Source organism: Argentina silus, assembly GCF_951799395.1.
Source record: "Argentina silus genome assembly, chromosome: 10".
NCBI classification, from domain to species: Eukaryota; Metazoa; Chordata; class Actinopteri; order Argentiniformes; family Argentinidae; genus Argentina; species Argentina silus.
Window position 1 is genome coordinate 21,839,761 of NC_139664.1, and position 23,347 is coordinate 21,863,107.

Consider the following 23,347-nt stretch of genomic DNA (forward strand, 5'->3'; position numbering starts at 1 on the left):
CCTACCCTTCCACGCTGCCGGTGCTACCTGCCTTCCAGCCGCCTGTCCACTGCCAGACTACCCCCTACCCTTATCCCCTCATTAAATACCCAAACGTGCTATGCTTGTCCGACTCTGTATTCGCACCTGGTTCCCCCGTTCAGTGCCTAACAAAATGTTTTGTGCCGGTGAAGGGGGTACTCATATTTTAAAGGGGGTACACTAGCAGAAAAAGTTTGAGAACCACTGGACTAGACTAAGGTGGAATGAAACATAGATAAACATTGATAGTGATGACAATAATTGTTAAAGGAAACAATTATATATTTTTGTGGATGATGACATTTTTTTTATTGTTGTAAAAAAGCTAAATGAAGATATGTTTAAAAAATACAAGCATTATAGGAACAAACATTTTGTGAATTTAAAATTATGTACAAAGTACATATGCTATTCTATCTTCTGAAAAACAAATACTGAATAATAATATGTTCAAAACAAATACAAGAAAGTACAAAAAAAACATTGCACATTACTGTAATTAAGATTTAAAAAAAAAAAAGCATTTGTCAAACACAAGCCACATATCTAAAAAGCTGTTTATCTACATCCATTAAACTCCAATTCAATAAAATGTGTTGGTTATTACAGATGCAGAATATAGTTCTGAGCTTTGCTGACCTCTGGCCACACTGAAATGAAAACGTAAATATACTACCTTTTTTTAATAGTAGCAACCAGTAGCGACTTTGACACAACTCTTTAATGGACACTCTTTACAGTACCACACAATCTCAATCCCTGATTGCTAAGGATTTATCATGGCCATGTAGCACTAGCTTGAAGCCCAAATCTACATACTGGACCTTGAATTATTAATCCAGGGATTTGTGTGTGTGTGTGTGTGTGTGTGTGTGTGTGTGTGTGTGTGTGTCTGATGATCCTCTGATGCCTCTTTAACTCCTATCTCCCTCAGTGACCTAGAACACATCACCACATGATGTTTGTTACAATATGCAGTCATACACAGCATACAGCAATGAATGCATTAAATGTTATGAACAGACAATGTGTGAGTATTAGTGCCATTTGAATCCTCAGCTTCAATACAGTCAGTGTCTGAGTCTTACCTGTGGTTGTCCATGGCTTCACCTCAGAATAGACAGTGTCTGCCTCTTGTGGGGTTGACATTTCTGTAGGGGGTTGGGGATAAAACATCAGGATATAAGGTAAGCTGAATGTAATGAGGTTAAATGAGAATGTGAGAATGATAATAGTAGGAGGATAGGAAGGAAGTGAAGTCAAGTCAGGTTTTATCTACATTACATCAGAGTCTCAACATACTTTACAGAGAAATAAATATATCTATATATTTTTTATATTTACAGAGATAGATCATAGGTCACATCAGCAGGTCTGGCTCCTGCTTCACAGTATGTACTGTATCTTTTTATTGTATCGTATTTGTTTAATTGAATCTAATCTTTATTTAACCAGGTAAGACACATTGAGAAAGGTAAAACAGGGAAGTAGCAGCATGCACATATATGTTACAAAAATACAAATGCACACACAAAACAAAGAGTTACAAGTTACAAATGTATGTTGTCATGTTAAAACCACTTTAGTATATTGTTTCTTTCTGAGATACATGAGAGGATGGATATACCCTCTAGGGGGAATGGGTGGCAGTGAGAATGTGAACACACATTACACACTTCTAATAAAAGATTAGCTTAAGGATTTCACTGGCTTATTGCAAATTCCATTCTGTCTCTTCATCAAAACCACAGATGCTGCTAAGAAGGCCTGCCTATTACTGCCGACTTCATCGAAGTTATGAACGACAGCTGCACCTATTTCCACTTTGAGCTTTGTTGAGCAGAGCAGTTTGATTTCCTGCTGCTATGTAAGCATTGCTTTGCTGCTACATACAGTGATACAGCTCATAATATGTGAACACTGCAGGATATTCCATTTACATTGCCATGGCCGCATCAGGACACTAGGGGGCGGCAGTAACCATTCCATGAACTCTGGCACAATCAGTTCATCATTGACATTCTCCATTTAAGTTGTATGTTTTGTATCTCCCAGTGTGAGAGCTTGGAACTTGATAGAAGCTTGTCTTTTGTGGCCCTCTTTTGTCATATCATAGAGTCTAGTCGTCTATGCTCTAGTGATATAAGTGGAGTACTTTGGTGTGTTATTTTTTCTAAGTCTGTTCCTGTCTACTCTGTGGATTACTGCAAGTAAAAGTGTCTTTGCATTTCAACTGCAATCATTCGTCTGGTCTCCTCTCTGCGCCTGGATCCTACCCCACACACCGTATACAATCAGTCTTGATTTATTTGTCCTTGCAGGAGGAGATGTTCACAGCTATCACAGGCCATACAGCCACAACATCAACAGCTTCATAATGTTTATTCCCCATATCATAACATTTTACATTCAAGTTCATGCAAACTTGTTACAATCCCAGAGATTCAATAATCAATAATCTGGGTTATGGATGATGGTCTTACCTGTAGTTGCACCTGTCTTCACCTCAGAGTAGAGGTCAGAGTTCTCTTTTGAATCAGTTTGTGTGTCTGAAGAGGATCAGAAATCAGAATTGTTGAATTCAATATTTTAAAGATTACAAATCATCCTGAATCACTCTATATTACTTTTCACATTTCATAAAAAGCGTATGTTTGATACTAAGATTGACAGTGGGAGTGTGGAACAGTTGAAACCCACCTCTCTTTCTCTTGGGTTGCCCCAACATTTTGAGTTGGATCTGAGCATAAGTCACATCATCGAGTCCAGCATCTGCACCATCTGAAACACGATACAAGACATCTCTACAAACAGGACATCTCTACTTATGACTAGAATCTATGTTTGTCATATGTGGGACAGAAACAGCACCTACTTAAAGCTTCTCATTGTTATTCAGCTTAAATGCAAAAATCTTTACCAGAAGCAGGAATGGTATCTTAGATATTGAAAAAAACGGGTTAGGAGGTTTGAGACCACTATATGATGACGGAAGAACATGTTCCAAAGAGGTTGGTGGTTGTGTTAGGTTCCAAAACCCTGATTCACACTCCACAGTTGAGCCAAGTTGAGAGCTGTACCAAACCTGTACCAAGTCATACTATTCTGTAAGGTTTCCTTTCACAGTGCATTTTTCAGCCCAGTTCGGGTTGTTAAAAATGTGCTCAGCTGGCCCCACAACACATCTGGTGCCAGCCCCTTTGTTCCCGTGGGGCGCATAACCATGACAGAGTCTAAAGCCGCCCGTGTTGAGGGCGGGCAATCATGAGGTTGTCCAAACACATGTCAACTCGATGGTGTTAACGCATTATTTCTTTTAACTTTAGCTCCCACCCTAACAGGGCTGTGATAGCCCATGTGTAATGAAAGCAGGCTGTTCAATACCAAGCCGTACTCGGCCGTACTCAATAAGGACCTGCACCTGCACAGCTCGGGTTGGCCCCATAGTGTGTAATAGTCCACAATAAGTGTACTGGGCTGGTTACGCATTCACCATAGTTGCTGAAACAGTGCTGTAAATGACAATGTGACAGGAAATTCCTTGGCCAGCACAGTAGAGTTCGGGTTAGACTAGTAATGTGTTACCAGTTACAAAGTAAGTGATAGAGATCTGCACTAAGACTGACCGTCCTGCAGAGGTGTATATCCAGTATCAGGAGCCTGGCTCTGATTGGCTGCCTGGTCCCCATCTGACCTCTGAGTGGTTTTCTGGGACTGGGTGACCCTGTAAAGGAGAGAGAGAGATTCTGAATATGTGAGCATAGTTGGTAGTACATGGATGGATTCATGTAAGTTTATTGATTGCAAAACATTTTTTTTAAGATCTTTGTGGGAAAGGAGTATGCAAATGCAATTTCACTGCAAACAGACAGTAAATAATCACATATTCTCAAGTTAGTTTAGAAAAAAAAGTACTCACACAAATATTATGTCAATACAGGGACCTGTTATGACAAATACATAAACAAAAATAAAAACGTATAATGTGTAACGATTTCCCCAGCATTGTAGTCAGAAGTAGAGAACACAATCAACTGGGTGTTGGACAAGTAAATAAGCAATAGCTGGTCTCACCTTTCACCTTTTTGTAGTAAATTAGCAGGAGCAGTAGAATGAGCAGTAGAACAACAGCTACACCCAGCCCCACAACCACTCCTACTACGACTGATGAAGAAGGTCGTGAGGCTGCGACTGGAGAGACTGATGAAGCCCAGCAAAATACCAGAGTTAAGGAAGAGTAAATGAGGTAGATGTATTGAAGAGCATGAAGGGAAACATAATCAGGTTGATGGATTCCTTGGACAATCTTGACAATTGAAATATGAGATCAGCTATAGTGTCTACACCTTCAAATACGTGCTTGATGATGATACAATTAAAACATTATCCTTCACACACACACACACACACACACCACACACACACACACACACACACACACATACACACACATTGTGTGTGTATGTGTGTGGTAATGTTGGTAACATGAGGTAATGTTTTGTCACCTCTCACTGAACTGTTTTAGAATGTTTTTTTGATGAGATACATTTAAAAATTCCTAATTCATCTAGTAAAGGTTTTGTGTATGTTTTCTCACCTCTCACTGCCACCCAGCTCTCTAGAGATTCTCCTTGGTCAGAGTATTCACACTTGTAGAAGCCTTCATCTGACTTTGATACTGTAGGGATGGTCATCTCTCTTGCGGTTCCATTCATAATGAGTCTTCCATCTTTATAGAAATCAGCCTTGGAGTTTGAGTCAGTGGCCTGATCCTTATATCTACAACCCAGAGTCACAGAGTCCCCTTCAGTCACAGGAACAGCAGGGCTCTCCAGAATCACATTGTCATCTGTGAAACAGTTTGAATTGAATATATATCTATTATGTCAAAAGTCAAAATATGTCAGCACATACAATATATCAGCATCGTGAGTTTGTATCATATTGTCTGATAAATGTAATGATTCACTGACTAAATGAATTTACATACAGTATCAAACATTGAAATGTAAAATGGACATACCATACACTGTGATGTTGACAGCATTGCTGTACTCTCCTGATGCAGACTCACACCAGTACACTCCATTGTCAGATGGGAATATGTAGCTAATGGTACACATGGATCCTGTCATTGATCCCCAGTAAGAGGGACACTGTGACAGCCGTCCACCCTCTGTGTACCTCTTCAGTTTCCATTCAGTAGAGTTGACCTTACAGCTCAGTGAGAGAGACTTCCGTGAAAACTGCTGGGTTCTGTTGGTACTCACTCTGAGAGAGACTGAAGGATGCGGATCTATTGATAAAGATAGGCAGGATCAGAGATCACACTGAGATACAAACAGACACACAGAGAGAGACTGAAACCGTTCTGCAGTAATTTACCTCCTGACCATAGGAACTGAGGTTGGCTGTAGAATGTATAATAGACTGGGTCTCCTCTCCCAGCTCTACACACATATCCCCCTGTGTATGTGGGACCAACAGATCTGAGAGAGTATGAGGAGATTCCTGCAGTTCCATTTGTGTTGTCTGACAGGAGCTGTAGAGAGTAGGACTTGTCTGATAGAGAAGGTAGCCCATCTCTGTAGGGAACAGTCTTGTACCAGGAGAACATCCAGCCTGTAGAGGACTCTGTAACTTCACAGCTCAGAGTGACTAAGTCCCCAGGGTTCAGCCACCATGAGGGAGAGATACTCAGGACAGGCTTGGGTATGGCTGTAATAAAGCAGGCAGATTCCCATATTTCATTTTTAGGGAGATTTTCGTTTATCAATTATACACAGACATACTGGCACAAAATACAGCACTGTATGCCTTTTATACACTCAGTCTTCAATGGAAAACAGTTATAACTGTAATGGAATTGTATTGTCTAATAAGTGTTTCATCACCAGTTTATCACTTTCTTCACTGATTAGACGTTGTCTGTTTTCTTCGTTTCTCATACAGTTGTCTCTCTCCTAATTGCCTCTTCTCTACTTAAACAGCAATAACTCGAGAAGCAAACAGACTTACCAGACACAGTCAGTTGAACAGCATCACTGGTCTTGGAGCGCAGAGAGTCACTTTTACCCTCACAAGTGTACTGACCACTGTCAGACTCGAGGAGATAATATATTCTATGTTCAGGTGCTTTGCTGAAGTTATACACTGAGTTACCATCCTTATACCATCCGTACTCCCAGCCAGTGTCTCCTCCCCCCTGGATGTCACATTTGAGAGTGACATACTCTCCATGGAAGACCTGTGTCCAGTTGGGCTGCAGGGTCAGAACTGCCATGGGTCTCTCTTCACAGACACAACACACAACATGGTGAATACACCAGTTACAAAAAAATATCATGAATAATACACACACACACACACACACACACACAATGACTCACCTTTCATATACAGTATATATACAGTGTCCTGCATAAGTCATCCTTATTTTGGCTCTACACTCCAAAAGTTTGGATTTGAAATCAAACAGATGACTGAAGAATGCTCACCATAATTAAGAAAAAACACAAAACAACTGTCCCACTGTCAGGAACACTCCAGAAGGTAGGTGTGAATGTGTCAGAGACTACCTTCCGCAAAATACACTCACTGGTCACTTTATTAGGTACACCTGCTCAACTGCTCGTTAACGCAAATATTTAATGGTGTGGGGAATATTTTCTTGGCACACTTTGGGCCCCTTAGTACCAATTGAGCATTGTTTAAATGCCACAGCCTACCTATTGTATTATATATTATATTGTATTAGTATTGTTGCTGACCATGTCCATCCCTTTATGACCACAGTGTATCCATCTTCTGATGGCTACTTCCAGCAGGATAACGTGCCATGTCACAAAGCTCACATCATCTCAAACTGATTTCTTGAACATGACAATGAGTTCACTGTACTCCAATGGCCTCCATCGTCACCAGATCTCAATCCAATAGAGCACCTTTGAGATGTGGTGGAACGGGAGATTTGCATCACCGACAAATCTGCAGCAATGATGCTATTATGTCAATATAGACCAAAATCTCTGAGGAATGTTTCCAGCACCTTGTTGAATCTATGCCACAAAGAATTAAGGCAGTTCTGAAGGCAAAAGGGGGTCCAACACGGTACTAGCAAGGTGTACCTAATAAAGTGTTACAGCCGAACTACAGAGGCTTCACCGTAAGGTGCAAACCACTAGTTATCCTCAAAAACAATGGTCACTTACAGTTTGCTAAAAAGTACCTAAAAAGCCTGCAGTGGTCTGGAAAAAGGTTTTGTGGACAAATAAGATGAATATTATCATGAGTGCTTGCAAGTGGAAAGTATGGAGAAAAAATAATCTGCCCAAAATTTAAAGCATACCTCCTCATCTGTGAAACATGATGGAGGGGGTGTTAATGTCAGGGTATGTATAGCTGCCACTAGAACTGACTCATTTGTGTTCATTGATGATGTAACTGCTGAGCACCAGAATGTATTCTGAAGTGTACAAAAACATCTTGTCTGCTCAAGTTCAAGCAAATGCCTCCAAATTCATTGGATGGCGCTTCAAACAGTAATGACCCAAAACATACTGTCATAGCAACTATGGAGTTTTTCTGATCCAAAAAAGTTCTCGACTGGCCAAGTCAATCTTCAGATTTAAATCCAATTTAACATGCATTTAATTTCCTAATCATTTTTAAATGGTGAAACCAATCTGTACAATCTCAAATACCATCAAATAAAAGCTGAGGTGAACCCAAGTGCGGACGAATACTCAGACGGAAGACGTAGTATGAAAATACTCTACCATTAAAATGGGGCCCATGGTGATGGTCATGAAGGTACTGATATGAATAAGAGATGTGCTGACTTACCAGTTACAGTCAGTCTGACTGGATCACTCCAATCAGAATACTGTTGGTTACTTGCGTTTTTACCAACACATGTGTACTCCCCAGTATGACTGAGTGTCATTTCAGGTTCCACTTTGTTGGTCAGGGTAAGATTACCATCCTGTTTCCAGGAGTACATCCAGTCAGTGACTTGTCCCTCATCTATCTCACATCTGAGAGTGATAGTCTCTCCACTGAACACCTGTGACCTGTCAGGCTGCCTCACAGAAGCCTTTGGTGTCCCTACACAAACACAACCACATTGCAATTACTTCAAGTGTTCAAGTGTTATCAGAAGACAGTAAACACTGAATATTATTCACCTATTGGTTCACTTATGTTTCACCTATTTTGAAGAGTGTAGAACACAAATTGAACATACATACTGTACATCTCTTTACATACACTGTACAAATAAATTGACACGTTTTTTCATGTAATGAATTAACAGAATGAAAGAAAACATTGAGACAAGCAACAGCTGTGAAAGAGACAGGAGCATAAAGAGATGGAGATGATCAAGAACTAATATCAACCATCACCTTGTGTGTGTCCAGAACATAGGAGCACTGAAACAAAGACAGAGAACGTCATGACTGAAAATGTGAAATATAATAGTGAAATATCATGCCATTTTCATGTTACCAAATACTAAAGCCATCCTATGTGGTCATCATGTGTCTTTACTCATACTTGTTACTTTACTCTGGGCAGCCACTCACTTTCCAAACTCTGCACAAAGAACTGTAGACTAAAGACAATAATCCCATTCTCATTACTCTTACTCTATTCAGCAGTGTAAATTAAGTGGCGGAAAATCAAACAATCATATAATGCCCATAAAATCATAACATATGCAAGCATGTTGTAGAGAGTATATTTGCCATCACTGTTCCCATGCTGACATACATAGGTTGTGACCTGTCTTAATGTACTGTACAGTACACCACACTGATAACCCCCACTTGGCGTCTGGTGTACAACCTCACATTCTCACAGAGATGACACTGATTAAACAGCTACAGGAGGTACTCTACAATAGCCTACAGTATATAAGCACTCACTCTCACTTTCTAAACACTAACAAACACAGTACTCACAGAGTAACACAGAGACAGCTACTGGAGTTCTCTATGTATTCAGTATTCACTCTCACTTTCCAAACAATTAACCTCCTATTGTTCTCCTACTTCACTCTTGCCAACTGACAAACACAGTACTCACAGAGTAGTAGCACACAGAGCGAGGTGTGCTCCATTCTCTCCTGCCAGCGATGAGTGACTCTCTCTAAGCGATTGTGCATCTTCTCACTCCTCCACTTCCTATGTGCTCAGACTAAGATCATGTCTCTGTAATAAAGAGAGAGAGAGAGAGAGAGAGAGAGAGAGAGAGAGCACTGGAAATATTTCAACATTTTTCTCACTAACTTCTGCTTCTGCTTTCCTCTTAAGTTGAAATGAAACGGGGGATGAAGCAAGAGTACAGATGTGAGATCCAAGATCCAAGCCACCCCGCACACAGACTGTTCAGCCTCCTTCCTTCTGGAAGAAGGTATAGGAGCCTCCGTGCCCACACCACCAGACTCATGACAAGCTTCATACCCCAAGCTGTTAGGAAGCTAAATTCTCTCCCCTCACTCCCCCCAGCCACATCCTCCAGGCTGCCAGGAAGCTGAAACCCCCCCCCCCAACCCTTCAGCCCCCCCCCTAAAAACATTACGGACTCTGGACAATCTACCGATCTATTGCACTATTATTATTACCAGCATTTGGCCGCTATTTACTGTATTTACTGTCTTTACTGACTGTTCTTTTGCACTGTTTAAATTATTTTATTGTCTGTCATTGAATGTTTCACTTTTAGTATGTCTTGTCTTATCTGTTGTGCCTGTGCACTTTATCTGTCTCACCGTGGGAGAGTGAGAAACGTCCTCTCGATTCCTTTGTATGTCTTGACATGTGAAGAATTGACAATAAAGCCACTTTGACTTTGACTTTGATATGTAATACTAGCCTAATTGCACAGCTCATGTAAGTGACAGATCATGACAAATTTAAGTGTGCTTACAAAACAATAGCATTACACAAATAAATAAATTCTACACCGTTATTATATAACATTTTATATAGCTAATCCAGCCGGCATAGAACGATATAGAATAGACAGTGACAAAAAAATAATAATACACAAGAAATACGCTATTATTTGGTACTTGATTTTTTATTTTATTCTTTACAGAATATTCGCATATGATTTACTTGAGAGAAAATAATGTCTTGTCAGCTGTCAATTTCAAGACTGAAGTGTCGTATGACGTTGAGTTTCCATAGAGTGTATCAGCAAATTAACGCGTTGAGACTGGTTCAAACGTAGGCACATACGAGGCGAGCTGAGTAACAAAACACTAGTTTTATTGTTTTTTACTTAGTTCACTCAACCATTGAACCTGTTAAAGAGTTGTGCTTGTGCATTTTAACATTATTGTAGCAACCGCAGCGCTCACAACGCCACTGTCTGTCTGGTCACATAATGTTAGCTAACGGGGGGAAAAGAGCCAAATCAAATGGATCGTTCACCAAAAAGAATCAAACAATCATATAATGCCCATAAAATCATAACATATGTAAGCATGTTGTAGAGCAGTGTTTTTCAACCTTTTTTGAGCCACGGCACATTTTTTACATTGAAAGAATCTTGCGGCACACCACCAACCAAAAATGTTACAAAATGACTGTAGCCTGATACAATAATATCCGTAGACTCATCAAGTTGCAACGCAAATTTCCTACTGATGCGTATCTTTCCCAAAACATGACTTTCGATGTCTGTAGACATGTCATCAATACGCCTGGCAATTGTGTTATCTGAGAGCGGGACTTTAGCTATGTCTTTAACCGCGTCAGGGCCGAGCATCTCGTTGACAATGGCTTTGCAGGCAGGTAGTATTAATGTCTCTGCCACAGAGTGGGACTTTTTTGATTTAGCTACGAGTTCAGCAACTAGGTAACTAGCTTTGAGAGCTTTCTCATTTACCTTTGTGGTTTTTCCTCATAAAAGTTGCCTGTTTCTCTGTGTTTTCACGCAGGCGAACAAAATAGTCCATCAGCTTGTTTTGAAGCGACGGGTGTTTCGTTTGGAGATGGCGTTTAAGCTTGCTTGGCACCATGGCGCTGTTGGACAGCTTCTCGCCACACACCAAGCATAACGGAGTCGGTGTCGTCTCATCCCCGGTGAAAGTAAATCCGAACGAAAGATAGCTTTCGCTGTATTGCCTCAAGCTCACCATCTTTGCTTTCTTTTTACCACCACTCATACTAGGGCCTTTACCTGGGTCAGAATCTTGTCCAGGGCCCAGTTCGGAGTTTGCGTTTTTCCTTTTTAAAAACTTCTCCATCACTGTCACCACGACCTGTCGCATGCGTCACTAATTCTCTTGTCTCTAAGAAGGAACGAGGCAATTAGCTACCTGCTGCCACCCGGACGAATATTACATTACTCTGCCAGTCACTATATTACAGCACAGACACTCGACAATGGCATATTATTTGCAGATAATAATTAATAAATGTTAATAAAAAAAATTTGAAATTGGATAATCTCTCACGGCACACTAGTGTGCCGCGGCACAGCGGTTGGGAAACGCTGTTAGAGAGTATATTTGCCATCACTGTTCCGAGAGAGAGAGAGAGAGAGAGCAATGAATGATTAAAGGTCCAGTATGTAGGATTAAATAGTTCTACATGGATATGATCAATTGCATGATAAAGAATGTTCAGTGCAGAGGGCTGTTTTGGTCCACAAAAGCGTGGCCTTCACCCAGGATTTTTACATTTTGGTTATGCACATATTTGCCAAAAAAAATTTCTGTGCACAAAAGCCCTTTCTAAAACCTGTTGCTGAGGTCAAGCGCTGGTCTTTACCTCCAATGTCTATATTTTGGTTATGCATACTATTAAAAAGGTAGTATATTTACCTTTTTATTTTTCACTGTGGCCACAGGGGGGCAACAAAGCTCAGAACTAAATGCTGCACCTGTAATAACCAATACTTTATTGTATTGGGGTTTATTGGATGTAGATAAACAGCTTTTGAGATATTTGGTTTGTGTTTGACAAATGTTTTTATCTTAATATAGTAATATGTAACATGTGGTTTTACATATGTATTGAACAAAATATTTTGTATTTGTATTAAACAATTACATATTAGAGTAGTTGTTTTTCAGGTGTTGAATATGTTGTATTGTATGTATATTATTTGAATTTCATAAAGTGTGTTCCTATAATGCTTGTTTTTTAAAATCTCTCTCCATTGAGCTTTCTTCCAGAAATAAACTTTTTTGATCATCCACAAAAATACATCATTATTTCCTTTGACATGTATTGTCATCACTATGAATGTTTATCTCTGTTTCATTCCACCTTAGTCTATTCAACCCTGTTGTAGAGTGCCTCTGGCCCTATGTGAGATTAACACCACAGTGGGTCCAGGTTTGTGTCCCAGCCTAATGCTATCACACCCGATTGAACTAATCAACTCATCTTCAAAATCTTGATTAGCTGAATCAGGTGTGTCACTGCTGATCTGGGTCGAAAGCTTGTGGTACTGCGGCCCTCCAGGGCCAGAATTCAGGCTCACTGGTTTTACCCTGATCTCACATCTGTACTCTTGCTTCATCCCCCTTGTCCTTTCAACTTAAGAGGAAGGAACTGTAGCAGAGGTTAGTGAGAAAAATGTTGAAATTTTTTTTTCCCAATGTCAGTGCACTCTCTCTCTCTCTCTCTCTCTCTCTCTCTCTCTCTCTCTCTCTGTCTCTCTCTCTCTGTTTCCGTCTTTCATATCACAGAGACATGATCTTAGTCTGAGCACATAGGAAGTGGAGGAGTGAGAAGATGCACAATCGCTTAGAGAGAGTCACTCATCGCTGGCAGGAGAGAATGGAGCACACCTCGCTCTGTGTGCTACTACTCTGTGAGTACTGTGTTTGTCAGTTGGCAAGAGTGAAGTAGGAGAACAATAGGAGGTTAATTGTTTGGAAAGTGAGAGTGAATACTGAATACATAGAGAACTCCAGTAGCTGTCTCTGTGTTACTCTGTGAGTACTGTGTTTGTTAGTGTTTAGAAAGTGAGAGTGAGTGCTTATATACTGTAGGCTATTGTAGAGTACCTCCTGTAGCTGTTTAATCAGTGTCATCTCTGTGAGAATGTGAGGTTGTACACCAGACGCCAAGTGGGGGTTATCAGTGTGGTGTACTGTACAGTACATTAAGACAGGTCACAACCTATGTATGTCAGCATGGGAACAGTGATGGCAAATATACTCTCTACAACATGCTTGCATATGTTATGATTTTATGGGCATTATATGATTGTTTGATTTTCCGCCACTTAATTTACACTGCTGAATAGAGTAAGAGTAATGAGAATGGGATTATTGTCTTTAGTCTACAGTTCTTTGTGCAGAGTTTGGAAAGTGAGTGGCTGCCCAGAGTAAAGTAACAAGTATGAGTAAAGACACATGATGACCACATAGGATGGCTTTAGTATTTGGTAACATGAAAATGGCATGATATTTCACTATTATATTTCACATTTTCAGTCATGACGTTCTCTGTCTTTGTTTCAGTGCTCCTATGTTCTGGACACACACAAGGTGATGGTTGATATTAGTTCTTGATCATCTCCATCTCTTTATGCTCCTGTCTCTTTCACAGCTGTTGCTTGTCTCAATGTTTTCTTTCATTCTGTTAATTCATTACATGAAAAAACGTGTCAATTTATTTGTACAGTGTATGTAAAGAGATGTACAGTATGTATGTTCAATTTGTGTTCTACACTCTTCAAAATAGGTGAAACATAAGTGAACCAATAGGTGAATAATATTCAGTGTTTACTGTCTTCTGATAACACTTGAACACTTGAAGTAATTGCAATGTGGTTGTGTTTGTGTAGGGACACCAAAGGCTTCTGTGAGGCAGCCTGACAGGTCACAGGTGTTCAGTGGAGAGACTATCACTCTCAGATGTGAGATAGATGAGGGACAAGTCACTGACTGGATGTACTCCTGGAAACAGGATGGTAATCTTACCCTGACCAACAAAGTGGAACCTGAAATGACACTCAGTCATACTGGGGAGTACACATGTGTTGGTAAAAACGCAAGTAACCAACAGTATTCTGATTGGAGTGATCCAGTCAGACTGACTGTAACTGGTAAGTCAGCACATCTCTTATTCATATCAGTACCTTCATGACCATCACCATGGGCCCCATTTTAATGGTAGAGTATTTTCATACTACGTCTTCCGTCTGAGTATTCGTCCGCACTTGGGTTCACCTCAGCTTTTATTTGATGGTATTTGAGATTGTACAGATTGGTTTCACCATTTAAAAATGATTAGGAAATTAAATGCATGTTAAATTGGATTTAAATCTGAAGATTGACTTGGCCAGTCGAGAACTTTTTTGGATCAGAAAAACTCCATAGTTGCTATGACAGTATGTTTTGGGTCATTACTGTTTGAAGCGCCATCCAATGAATTTGGAGGCATTTGCTTGAACTTGAGCAGACAAGATGTTTTTGTACACTTCAGAATACATTCTGGTGCTCAGCAGTTACATCATCAATGAACACAAATGAGTCAGTTCTAGTGGCAGCTATACATACCCTGACATTAACACCCCCTCCATCATGTTTCACAGATGAGGAGGTATGCTTTAAATTTTGGGCAGATTATTTTTTCTCCATACTTTCCACTTGCAAGCACTCATGATAATATTCATCTTATTTGTCCACAAAACCTTTTTCCAGACCACTGCAGGCTTTTTAGGTACTTTTTAGCAAACTGTAAGTGACCATTGTTTTTGAGGATAACTAGTGGTTTGCACCTTACGGTGAAGCCTCTGTAGTTCGGCTGTAACACTTTATTAGGTACACCTTGCTAGTACCGTGTTGGACCCCCTTTTGCCTTCAGAACTGCCTTAATTCTTTGTGGCATAGATTCAACAAGGTGCTGGAAACATTCCTCAGAGATTTTGGTCTATATTGACATAATAGCATCATTGCTGCAGATTTGTCGGTGATGCAAATCTCCCGTTCCACCACATCTCAAAGGTGCTCTATTGGATTGAGATCTGGTGACGATGGAGGCCATTGGAGTACAGTGAACTCATTGTCATGTTCAAGAAATCAGTTTGAGATGATGTGAGCTTTGTGACATGGCACGTTATCCTGCTGGAAGTAGCCATCAGAAGATGGATACACTGTGGTCATAAAGGGATGGACATGGTCAGCAACAATACTAATACAATATAATATATAATACAATAGGTAGGCTGTGGCATTTAAACAATGCTCAATTGGTACTAAGGGGCCCAAAGTGTGCCAAGAAAATATTCCCCACACCATTAAATATTTGCGTTAACGAGCAGTTGAGCAGGTGTACCTAATAAAGTGACCAGTGAGTGTATTTTGCGGAAGGTAGTCTCTGACACATTCACACCTACCTTCTGGAGTGTTCCTGACAGTGGGACAGTTGTTTTGTGTTTTTTCTTAATTATGGTGAGCATTCTTCAGTCATCTGTTTGATTTCAAATCCAAACTTTTGGAGTGTAGAGCCAAAATAAGGATGACTTATGCAGGACACTGTATATATACTGTATATGAAAGGTGAGTCATTGTGTGTGTGTGTGTGTGTGTGTGTGTATTATTCATGATATTTTTTTGTAACTGGTGTATTCACCATGTTGTGTGTTGTGTCTGTGAAGAGAGACCCATGGCAGTTCTGACCCTGCAGCCCAACTGGACACAGGTCTTCCATGGAGAGTATGTCACTCTCAAATGTGACATCCAGGGGGGAGGAGACACTGGCTGGGAGTACGGATGGTATAAGGATGGTAACTCAGTGTATAACTTCAACAAAGCACCTGAACATAGAATATATTATCTCCTCGAGTCTGACAGTGGTCAGTACACTTGTGAGGGTAAAAGTGACTCTCTGCGCTCCAAGACCAGTGATGCTGTTCAACTGACTGTGTCTGGTAAGTCTGTTTGCTTCTCGAGTTATTGCTGTTTAAGTAGAGAAGAGGCAATTAGGAGAGAGACAACTGTATGAGAAACGAAGAAAACAGACAACGTCTAATCAGTGAAGAAAGTGATAAACTGGTGATGAAACACTTATTAGACAATACAATTCCATTACAGTTATAACTGTTTTCCATTGAAGACTGAGTGTATAAAAGGCATACAGTGCTGTATTTTGTGCCAGTATGTCTGTGTATAATTGATAAACGAAAATCTCCCTAAAAATGAAATATGGGAATCTGCCTGCTTTATTACAGCCATACCCAAGCCTGTCCTGAGTATCTCTCCCTCATGGTGGCTGAACCCTGGGGACTTAGTCACTCTGAGCTGTGAAGTTACAGAGTCCTCTACAGGCTGGATGTTCTCCTGGTACAAGACTGTTCCCTACAGAGATGGGCTACCTTCTCTATCAGACAAGTCCTACTCTCTACAGCTCCTGTCAGACAACACAAATGGAACTGCAGGAATCTCCTCATACTCTCTCAGATCTGTTGGTCCCACATACACAGGGGGATATGTGTGTAGAGCTGGGAGAGGAGACCCAGTCTATTATACATTCTACAGCCAACCTCAGTTCCTATGGTCAGGAGGTAAATTACTGCAGAACGGTTTCAGTCTCTCTCTGTGTGTCTGTTTGTATCTCAGTGTGATCTCTGATCCTGCCTATCTTTATCAATAGATCCGCATCCTTCAGTCTCTCTCAGAGTGAGTACCAACAGAACCCAGCAGTTTTCACGGAAGTCTCTCTCACTGAGCTGTAAGGTCAACTCTACTGAATGGAAACTGAAGAGGTACACAGAGGGTGGACAGCTGTCACAGTGTCCCTCTGACTGGGGATCAATAACAGGATCCATGTGTACCATTAGCTACATCTTCACATCTGACAATGGAGTGTACTGGTGTGAGTCTGCATCAGGAGAGTACAGCAATGCTGTCAACATCACAGTGTATGGTATGTCCGTTTTACATTTCAATGTTTGATACTGTATGTAAATTCATTTAGTCAGTGAATCATTACATTTATCAGACAATATGATACAAACTCACGATGCTGATATATTGTATGTGCTGACATATTTTGACTTTTGACATAATAGATATATATTCAATTCAAACTGTTTCACAGATGACAATGTGATTCTGGAGAGCCCTGCTGTTCCTGTGACTGAAGGGGACTCTGTGACTCTGGGCTGTAGATATAAGGATCAGGCCACTGACTCAAACTCCAAGGCTGATTTCTATAAAGATGGAAGACTCATTATGAATGGAACCGCAAGAGAGATGACCATCCCTACAGTATCAAAGTCAGATGAAGGCTTCTACAAGTGTGAATACTCTGACCAAGGAGAATCTCTAGAGAGCTGGGTCGCAGTGAGAGGTGAGAAAACATACACAAAACCTTTACTAGATGAATTAGGAATTTTTAAATGTATCTCATCAAATAAACATTCTAAAACAGTTCAGAATGTAATGAAGGTTCAGATCCATTTTAAACAGACTATACTATTTGTCTGTCTTCATGGTGAAACACCTGTTTGATTTCCCCTCCAGATGGCCCCACTGTCTCCATCTCACTCCTGCCCAGGCTGCTGTGTGGTGTACTGGTGGTGCTCCCACACCTGCTGGTGACCATTGTGCTGCTGGTGAAATGTCGCAGGGCTCGAGGTGAGAATGTGTCTTTCAGTTGATCTCCTGTATCTACAAGCAGCCTGTTCATCTTCATCTCTCTCCATCTTTATGTCAGGATGTAGATAGAAGGTGTTGAAGGGAAGTTAGTTCAGTATGAACTTGTGGGGGGACATGCAGCGTTCGGCCTGTAGAGGGAGCTACAGGACCGTGGCCAGGGTGACGTCAGCGAGGCTCCGTTGCACACCTGTTGCAAATGAAGCCTCGTTGACTAGATGGTTTAAGAGGTGTGTGCCTCTGCGTTTGAGAGGGAAGGAGGGCGACTGGAAAGTCGCCGAGTGTTTTGGTTTTGGAGGGCTAAAAAGCCGAACTATTACTGACTTTATGAATAAACGGGACCTTTCCCTCACTATACCACTGCGTCTGCCTCTGTGTATCACGGACATTGTTACAGAACTACTTCTCCTCCTCCTCCCATCTAAAGATTATGTTTGTGTTCTACAGCCAAATCTCCTGAAGATGAGTGAAGAGCTGATGTCACTGAACACACCACATCATCCACATGGACGTGTAGGACTGGGAACTGAATATTAATTTAGGAATTATCTTTGAAGTATTGAAGCTTTGTTATGATGTACTGTATGATAGTCAACCGAGTTACCTGTACATGTTGGATGAAAGAAGATCCGTAAACGTCTAGCTTTATTTTAGGTTATGCTGTAACGTATCAGAACTAGTGTCAAAACGTGTTCTTTATTTGAAGGAGAAGACAAACTACTTCTTACTTTTAGCTATTTATTTATGTCAAAATTCTAGGCTTGTACAAGGACCACTTTTGGCGAAGAAAATCACAGTCAGCAAGCTGTTAATCTGTAACCAACCCTCCAAAAATGGATACATTCAAAATGTCACACAAAGCATTTCCGGTAAACAAAGTGATTGTGATCGGCTATTTGGTTGGGGAGGAGCCGCGGTTTAGACTTGGCTCGCCCCTTGTTGGTGCTTAGGCTGGTCCCGGCCCCTGACACCCGATCCGTTCCAGGTGGAGATATCGCCGATCCGTTCCATCTTGGGAACGAGTTGACCTGCTGAAAAAAACATATACATACTCTGATTTGTCCTTTCCTAGCCTAGTATTTTTCCATTACATCATTCTTGTATTGTGTGTGTTGCAACATCCTTCTTGATGACCTGGTTTAACCTCTCCATGTATTAATCCAACGTGCCACGGGACTAATGCTTGATCCATCTCTCATTTATCAACAGGCCATCACATTAGTAAATTTAGCACACTGCAGTAATGTATTTTTTATAGCAATAATAAACTGTTTCTTATAATAATGGTTTCCAACACTTCTCAATCAAGAGTTAATGATTCTCTGAATCAGATGATTAAAAAACAAGTTAATTCAATTGATTTGCACATGAAATATCAAATACAATTATTGTAATCACCTCAAATAAAGAACTGAATACCTTTATTTACTCGTCTGCTATTGAGCATTATAATGCAACTGTTTTCATAAAAATAATTTCTAACACTAGTGAACCCAAGTGTAGCACACAGAGTCAGAACACAGATATAAAATAATAGAGTATTTAATAAGCAACAGGGGGAAACAGGAAGGTAGGGTAGACTAGGCACGCAGGTGGGCAGGGCATGCAGAGCAGACAGGGCAGGCAGGCGGGTAGTAAAAGCAGGGGTCGATACACGAGAGGGCAGTCCATAGAAAGGCAGATAATCTGACGGGGTGTTCCAGGCAGAAGTCGAAACTCGATAAGGCAGTCCTAAGAAAAGCAGATAATCCGACAGGGGTTAGGCAAAGACACAGTCCAAAAACACACGTAGAGTCGAAACCAGGAAACAGGCGATATATTGCTGGAATGTATAGGAATTAAGCACTATGACGAACTGGCAGGGTAGACGGAAAACCAGGGTATAAGACACAGAAGGGTGATGAGGAGACGAGCTGCAGGTGTGTAGATGGTGACGTGAATGATCGGCAGGAGCCTGGAGCCACTCCCACACACTAACACCCAGACTGGGAAAAGGGAGAGGGACTGACACAGGCTAGGTGGAAGTGGAGGGCGTGACAGTACTCCGACGTCTCTCCTCGCCCCAGCCCCAATATCACTCCCTGTTAATCGGAAACAATGTAGAAACAACTGAAGATGCTCTTTCTTTACACTAGCCAAGATTCAATCCATATTAGAATTGATATATGTGAATTGTCTTTCCTTTCATTCCTCCTAGGCTCACTGCTCAATCTGATTTTCTTTTGGTTGATAGTTGTGACAATGTGATCATATCTGCACTTTTAAGACTCACTGTTTTCTATTTCCATCACCTCAGTCAATAGTTGAATTCTCTCTTCACCATTCCATCTACAGCAGGTTATTGTTTGATTATCTTTAGGTGTTTGGCCAGGTTAGGCAGAAGAGGTAATTGTAAACCCCTCCTTTAATTTAATTGTTTAATTGATTACAGGTGAGTAAATGTGTGTAGGAGAGAGGCAGTATGGGGTGAGATGCAAGGAGTGACCAGTAAGAAAGTTTGTTTTATTGAAAACTCTGACTTGGACCTTGCTGTATCTTTCTCTTCAGACATGCATTCCTATTCTTAGTTGGTGGCCTAATGGCATATTCTACCCTCTGCCCTGCCCAAGACACCCCATCCCAAATGACCTTCTGCCTTCTATCTTCCAACTTTCCATCAACTGTATTTCTTCTCCTCCTCCTATCATATCCCCCCTTCACTCCTCTAGTACTGGGAGAGACAGGCTCTAGGAAAGTTAAAGTAAATCTTGTGTAATACCTTTGTAATAAACATGGTTATCTATTTCTTACTGTCACTACCATGGTAACAACAGAAACAGTGAAGCCATTCTGCTGTATCAGGTCAGGTCAGCTGCATGGTCAGAGCTGACAACTTAGCAAAGATCTGAAGGTGATAATGACGCAATGACATTTCTGCAGGGTGGGTGAATATGTCACGCTCTCCACTTCCTCCTAGTCTGTGCCAGTGCCTCCCTCTCTCCTGTCTGTCTTGTCTGCCTGTTTGTGTTGTGTGTGGGCGTGGCCAGGCTCCGGTTCTCATTTCAGTTCATCATATCCACCTGCCCAATCTACACACCTGCTATTCACCTCTCATCACCGTGCTGCATTTAAACCCTGGCTTCCCATTCACTCATCGCCAGATTGTTGTTCTCGGCCTCTTAGTATTCTAGATTCTAGTCTGCGTGTTTGTTCTCTGTTTTGACCATCTTTCCTTTATCCTCCAGAAACCCTACCAGGCTATTCATCTGTCCGCCTGTCAACCTGCCTGCCCACACTACCCGCCTGCCCTGCCTGCCCTATGTGCCCGCCTGCCCTATCTGTCTGCCTGCCCTACCCCATTTTCCATTCCCCCTTGCTTGTCCCATTCCCTGCTTGTCCCTTATTAAATACCATATTATTTTATATTTGTGTCCTGACTCTGTGTCCGTGGTTGGGTTCATTAGATCTGACCATAACAGAATATTTAGCATTTGTGTTGCCCACAAGCTGTGTTTAAACCCTGATGTCACATCTTTCTTGCTGCATCCCCTTTTTCTTCCACCTAAAGAGGAATTAACTGGCCACGTAGACCAAAGCAGAAATTGGTGGGCAAATGAACATAACATTACATTTTTTCCCACCGTCACAGTGAAAATACAGCTGAGTTCCTGTTCCCACCATGGCTGTTGTTTTATGAATTGATAAATCTAAATGTGCATTCTTGCAGTGAGTGATATGATATTGCAGAAACCCTTTTTAGCAAGTTTGAAAGAATAGGATCCATATCTGTTTGTTAGAGAATAACATCTCAGTCTACCACAGGTTATTCTCCTGCTGAGATGTTACAGGGTCGCAGACTGCTCTCTGCACTGGACCTACTCCACCCAGACCTGAAAAGGAAAGTGGTAATCAAACAAAACAAACAGAAAGAGAACCATGACAAATGTACCAAGGGCTGAAGCTTGGGTGAAGGGGACGATGTCCTTACCATAAACTTCAGTCACGGACCAAAATGGATTCCTGGATTCATAGACACTGTGACAGGTCCGGTATCTTACATCAAATACTAGACATCAAATACTTAACCGACGACAAGAAACAATGGATGTTCTAGATGTGATGGCGGAGGACAAGCTGTGCTCCAGCTATCCAAGTGCTTCAGTGGTGCACATACCACAGACTGAGGCAAGGCTAGAGGAACATGTTCACCTTGAGGAAAATGCAGTTTCTCTGAGCCCTGCTCAGAAGAAACTGGTGGCTTCTCCACAAAGGGGCACTACTCCTACTGTCCATCATTCACAGAGGCTTACCAAATGTGCAAGCCACTTAAAAGACTTTCAACTTTGAAAAAGAAATTAATGTAAATTGTTGTTTATTGTGGATACTGACTTGTGTTAGTTCAGTCGAGTATAGTACAGGGGAAACAAATGCTATTTTAGTTAAAAGTGACATTATTTCAGCGTTAGTTCAGGATTATAGTAGAAAGACATAGTAAATGTTTTCTTATGTTTATTTGTACCCTCAGGGAAGGTGTATTGTTAAGTTATTTTGAAGTGAAATCTTAAGCGGTGAGGAATGTGGTAATGTGAGAATTAAGTATTCCCACTGCTGTCAGGACTGCAGAGTCACTACCTATCTTCCGCCGTAGATTGAAGACCCATCTCTTCAGGCTACATCTTGACTGTCCCTCCTTAAGACCTCTTCATCCCTACTACCCCCCCATACAGTTTCTCTACTGGAAATAATAAAATAATCTTTTTTAAAAACAAGCAAAAAACAGTAATCCTTCCTTCTTCTACCATTGTGAATGCCAATGGCCCCTGGTCCTAGCATTTTTTGTCTTGTATAGATGATTCACTTACTTTAGGCAAATGTACTTGTAAGTTGTAAGTCGCTTTGGATAAAGCCGTCTAAATGTCAAAAATGTAAAATGTAAATATGTGAGTATTCAATTACCAGTTGTTATACATCTACATCCTGTGTAGCTTACTACAGTGTTTAAGGTCAGCCTACAGTTTGTGAGTGCAGTTCTGAGAAATACCACACAACAGGTATGCCTCAGTCACATGACCAACTCTCCCTTCCTACCTGCAGATTTCTGTAGTAGCATAACAACCAGGACATGAAAGACCAACATTAACAGGGCATTAACAGGGCAACATAAATACCTACATAAATATGTTGCAGAACCAGTAAGACTGGAATAGAAGGCCTGGTTTGAACCCTCCCATTCAAACAAGCGAGTACATAGTGTGTAGCTGAGATTTTTTTTTTTTTAGATTAGATTCAACTTTATTGTCATTGTGCAGAGTACAAGTACAGAGACAACGAAATGCACTTAGCGTCTAACCAGAAGTGCAAAAAAGCAGAAAAGTGCAGTGTGAACAGTATATACAGGTAGTGCAGTATATGAGCAGTATAGTAGTGCAGTATAGTATAAGTAGTGCAGTGTAAGCAGTATCTGAATTAGTAGTAGCATTATAAGCAGAATAAATAGGATGCAGTATGAACAGTGCTGAGCATTCACCATCTAAGCTCTATACTGTAAATGCTCTACTTTTACTAAACATCTACTGAGGTTAGGCCTACCACGTGACACCAGATTACCTGGAAATTATTTCAAGCATAATAAAAAATCTGTAATGAATATCCTGGGTATAGTCATGTGCTACAAAATGTTTTCCTGATGAGCACAGTACGCAAAATAATAATTCAAAA

At 40.9% G+C, this 23,347-nt stretch overlaps 3 protein-coding genes across 3 annotated transcripts in view; 2 read left to right on the plus strand and 1 right to left on the minus strand.

Annotated features, from left to right (window-relative positions):
• Nucleotides 1-412: 412 nt before the first annotated feature.
• LOC310811356 (uncharacterized protein) lies at nt 413-5,156 on the minus strand (the record flags this gene model as incomplete). The annotated part of the gene is made up of 9 exons (XM_083679476.1): nt 413-959; nt 1,110-1,172; nt 2,505-2,570; nt 2,722-2,802; nt 3,648-3,745; nt 3,941-3,965; nt 4,096-4,221; nt 4,619-4,870; nt 5,045-5,156. The coding sequence occupies 9 exons, from the start codon at nt 5,154-5,156 to the stop codon at nt 952-954; spliced, it is 831 nt and encodes a 276-aa protein (XP_083535602.1). The 3' UTR covers nt 413-951.
• Nucleotides 5,157-12,617: 7,461 nt separating this feature from the next.
• LOC310811357 (sialic acid-binding Ig-like lectin 15) overlaps nt 12,618-23,347 on the plus strand; it is a gene marked incomplete at both ends in the record, with an annotated part of 29,074 nt that continues 18,344 nt past the window's right edge. Inside the window, one exon of the mRNA XM_083679477.1 lies at nt 12,618-12,708. Coding sequence (XP_083535603.1) covers nt 12,618-12,708 — 91 coding nt within the window. The remainder of the gene's footprint in view (nt 12,709-23,347) is intronic.
• Nucleotides 12,777-16,948, plus strand: LOC310810677 (Fc receptor-like protein 3; the record flags this gene model as incomplete). The annotated part of the gene is made up of 5 exons (XM_083678522.1): nt 12,777-12,855; nt 13,837-14,097; nt 15,652-15,924; nt 16,225-16,557; nt 16,647-16,948. 5 exons carry the CDS (start codon nt 12,777-12,779, stop codon nt 16,946-16,948), a joined length of 1,248 nt encoding a protein of 415 aa, XP_083534648.1.